The sequence below is a fragment of the Eurypyga helias genome, unplaced genomic scaffold (genome assembly GCF_000690775.1).
Source record: "Eurypyga helias isolate BGI_N326 unplaced genomic scaffold, ASM69077v1 scaffold39748, whole genome shotgun sequence".
NCBI classification, from domain to species: domain Eukaryota; kingdom Metazoa; phylum Chordata; class Aves; order Eurypygiformes; family Eurypygidae; genus Eurypyga; species Eurypyga helias.
In genome coordinates, this window is record NW_010267029.1 from 21563 (window position 1) to 25008 (window position 3446).

Genomic DNA, 3446 nt, shown 5'->3' on the forward strand with positions numbered 1-3446 from the left:
GGATATCACAGGCAGTGTCCTGCAGACATCACTGGGGTCCTTGGCTTGGCATATGTTGCCTAGAAATGACATGAGTCTTGTCGGCTCTCAAATCAAAGGAGCGGAGCCTGTCTGCAGGCTGGGTCAGGACCAGACTTGCACGTTTTAGGCAGGCTGGGTGTGATACACCTACACCCAGATCAATCACGGGTTATCCTGGCAGCGGGCACCTCCCCCAGAGGGCTCACATATGCCGTGCAGAGAAATGCACCCCTGGGATCTGCTCCAGGACAAGCAGAGGCAGGCTGATAGCAGGGCCATGAAACAGTTAAAGCTGTATCGTGTGCTCCTTCCCGATTGTTCTGCAAGGTGTGTTGTGACATTTGTACTTCCTCCTGGCAGCCTGCAGCAGAGGCAGCGAGGGAGAGACAGCCTGCTGGGATGCTGCTGGAGGGACCCCTACCCTGAGAGCCTCTGATGGGGGGCTCCACCATGGCCTTCTTTCAGCTCATCGGCCGCTGTGCTGTGATACTCCTCCTGGCCGTGCTGTGCGATGTGATCGGGCTGATCATCCTCTTCCTGGGAATTTTTGCTCCACTAAGCTCCTGGGACTTCTTTGTTTACTTGGGAGCTCTGCTGCTCGCTTCCAGCCTCGTCTTCTGGATCTTCTGGTATACATTCAACATCGAGGTGTCCTACAGGGAGCTGGGTTTCAACTAACCTGTGGCTCCGGCAACACTGAAATGGAAACTTGCACTTGGAGGAGAAACGTCACATGCTGAGAAGCTCCAAAGCATCATTCAGCTGGTGAAAAGCATCCAAAAAGACCAAAAGGAAGGGCCTGCTGGTCCCTGCAACATCGACCAGCCAGATGGACCTCAGGGGAAAGGTACCTATAGCTCAGCACTCACAGGGATGCTTTGCTAGTGCTGGGGAATGCAGAGGTCTTGACAGGGCAGATGGACCTTCCTGCTGGTGACAGCCACTCTTCAGGAGTAATGTTAGATTTTAAAGTGCTCTGGAATGGATTAAGGATGGAGAGGAACTTGGTTTTGATGAGATGAGCCTGTCTGAATGAATCTGGAGAGGGGGATTTTGGTGGAAATCAGAGGTGGCTAGTACCTGCGGTTTATTTCCTCAGTCCTTCCCATCAGACAGTGCCATGAGTTGTGGGTCCTGGAGAGCTGCTGCTCTCTCATGACGGTTTTTGGCAGTGGAGGGACAGGGAGCACGAGACATCTCCCAGCATTACAGCCCGGGCAAACAGATAAAGTAAGAATAATCCAGATTCAGGCTGTCATTTAGCACCAAAACCCCTGTGTAAATGGTGTGTCAGTGAGCAAACCTGGCTGCTCGTTGGTGTACCCCATCATACCAGTGTGTGCTTCTGTGCTGCCCAGGCTGGGAAAGTTTTGCCAGAAGGGAATGTATTTCCAGTGAGGTAATGGGGAACAGTGAAAAACCAAGTAAAGGTTGTGTCACCAAGGCACCAGTATGATGCCCTGTATACAGCTCAGCGACAAATGCTGAATACATGGAAACGAGGTACAAAGTGCCATGTTTGAACACTGACTTTAAGATTATTCTTTTCTAATCTCAGGCTGGTCTAGAACATGCCTGGTTTGTTTGGCAGTCACCCAACGGGCAGAAAGATCAGGCAGCATGGACCTTGGCTGGGTTCTGCAGCCTGGTTGTACAGTGCACGACCAGGAGGGACCCGCACATTGAGCATCAGCCCCTGCATTGCGTGGAGGAGCTGATGGGGACATGGAAACATCCAGGTCTGCCAAGAGCTGGTGAAAAACACCATTGCAAAGCTTAACAGAGGTGGAAATGTCCATGTGTTAGGAGAGTACTGCTGCATGGACAGCATCCTGCCCCCTTGCCAGCAGCCCAAGGCGATGTTCCTTCGCATCAGTGTGCTGGCAAGGCTGGTGGAGTCAACTAGATGGAGTTAATTAACAAGCAGCCCCACAGTGCTAAGAGCTATATAGTACATGACAAAAATTACGACAGCAGGAGGATGCTCCAGCCAGAGCCAAGTGTGCACCCATGTACCAAGAGGCAACCTAAGGAGCTAATGGTTTTGTAACAGTACATGAGACAAAGAGAAGGCAGGGATGGGGGAGGTGTCCTCCACTGACAGGCAGGTGATTATCAGAGTTGTGACCAGACTCATCTCTCTGCAGTTTTGGCGTATCAGCCAGGCCAATGCCCCCAGGCATATACCTCCCAGTGCATAACACAGGAAGATTGTCAAACAACATGATCCCCATCTGCAAGTCACTCAAGAGAGATTTCCTTGCACAGTTTTGTTTTTTTTTAATAAAGCCTCTCACAACCAGTGAGAAACTTTTTTATTATTATTATTTACTTATTGTTCTTTATTTCTTGTCTTGTTGACAGTAATCCCAAGAGGCAGCCAGGAAGTTTTCTTGACTCTCCCAGGAGTATGGAAACTGCAGTGTGAGTCAGCGTTTTACAGTCCTACACTTTCCAGGATACCTGGACCAGGAGTTCAGCTTTACCCTCCATCACCAGGTCTTAGGGTGCTTCTCCACCCATGTGCCCTTGGAACTACCTCCTTCAAGAATTTCCTTGATGCGTCTCCAGATAAGAGCCTGTAACAAGCATTAGTTGGATAATTCAGCTATATATAAGGAAGGGCAGCAGTAACCAACACCCTCCTTTATTTGCTCTGGGATTTTTAATTGGTAAAGCTAAACCTGTTCAATCCAGCCTGTAAAGCTTGGCTGAGGGCTTTGTCACCATTCAATGTCTGTCCCTTGTTGGGTGTATGCCTGACTGTGTTGCTTAGGGAGCTGGTGGCATCACCGAGGGAACCCAGACAGAAATGGGTGCAAGGTCCCTGTCACCACTTGTCCCTCCTGCCTCCCAGGCCAGTGGGGCAGACCACTCCTGAAATGTGCTTGTTGGGGGGCAAAATGCCTGCCAGCACCTGACATTGGATGAGCCAGTGCACATCACCAGCACATGGCTGGAGGAAAGCTTTGGGGTAATAGGGGTGGAGGGTGATGCTCATGGCCAGGAAAGTGCTGTCAGCCCTGTACCCATGTCCTGTCCTGGCAGGCACCGATGAGACCATATCCAGCCCCATGGAGGAGCAGAGGTCTCCAATGTACCCACCACACCAACTCTGAGTCAGTCCCAGCACTGCATTTCCAGGATGCTGCAGACCCCACAATCCTGCATTCCCTGTGGGCTATTCCTATCTGCACATTTTCCTCCCTACAGTTCACCTGTGTTCTCTGATAGTGACCCAGCTCCCATGGCTTCAGGCAGGGCAAGCACCATTCCCCAGCGGGATGCACATGATGCACAAGTCAAACACAAATACATCTGCGTATTTGTGTGTGTGCATGCAAGGGGCCTCCAGCAGCCTCCCCCTGCAGGCAGCTGGCACAGAGGGGCATGGGCACAGGCAGGACATGGTGGCTTCAGTGCAT

At 51.3% G+C, this 3446-nt stretch overlaps 1 protein-coding gene across 1 annotated transcript; it reads left to right on the forward strand.

Annotated features, from left to right (window-relative positions):
* The first annotated feature begins 471 nt into the window (after positions 1-471).
* TMEM238 (transmembrane protein 238) lies at positions 472-699 on the forward strand. Its single transcript, XM_010157282.1, has one exon. It carries the CDS (start codon positions 472-474, stop codon positions 697-699), a length of 228 nt encoding a protein of 75 aa, XP_010155584.1.
* Positions 700-3446: the final 2747 nt, after the last annotated feature.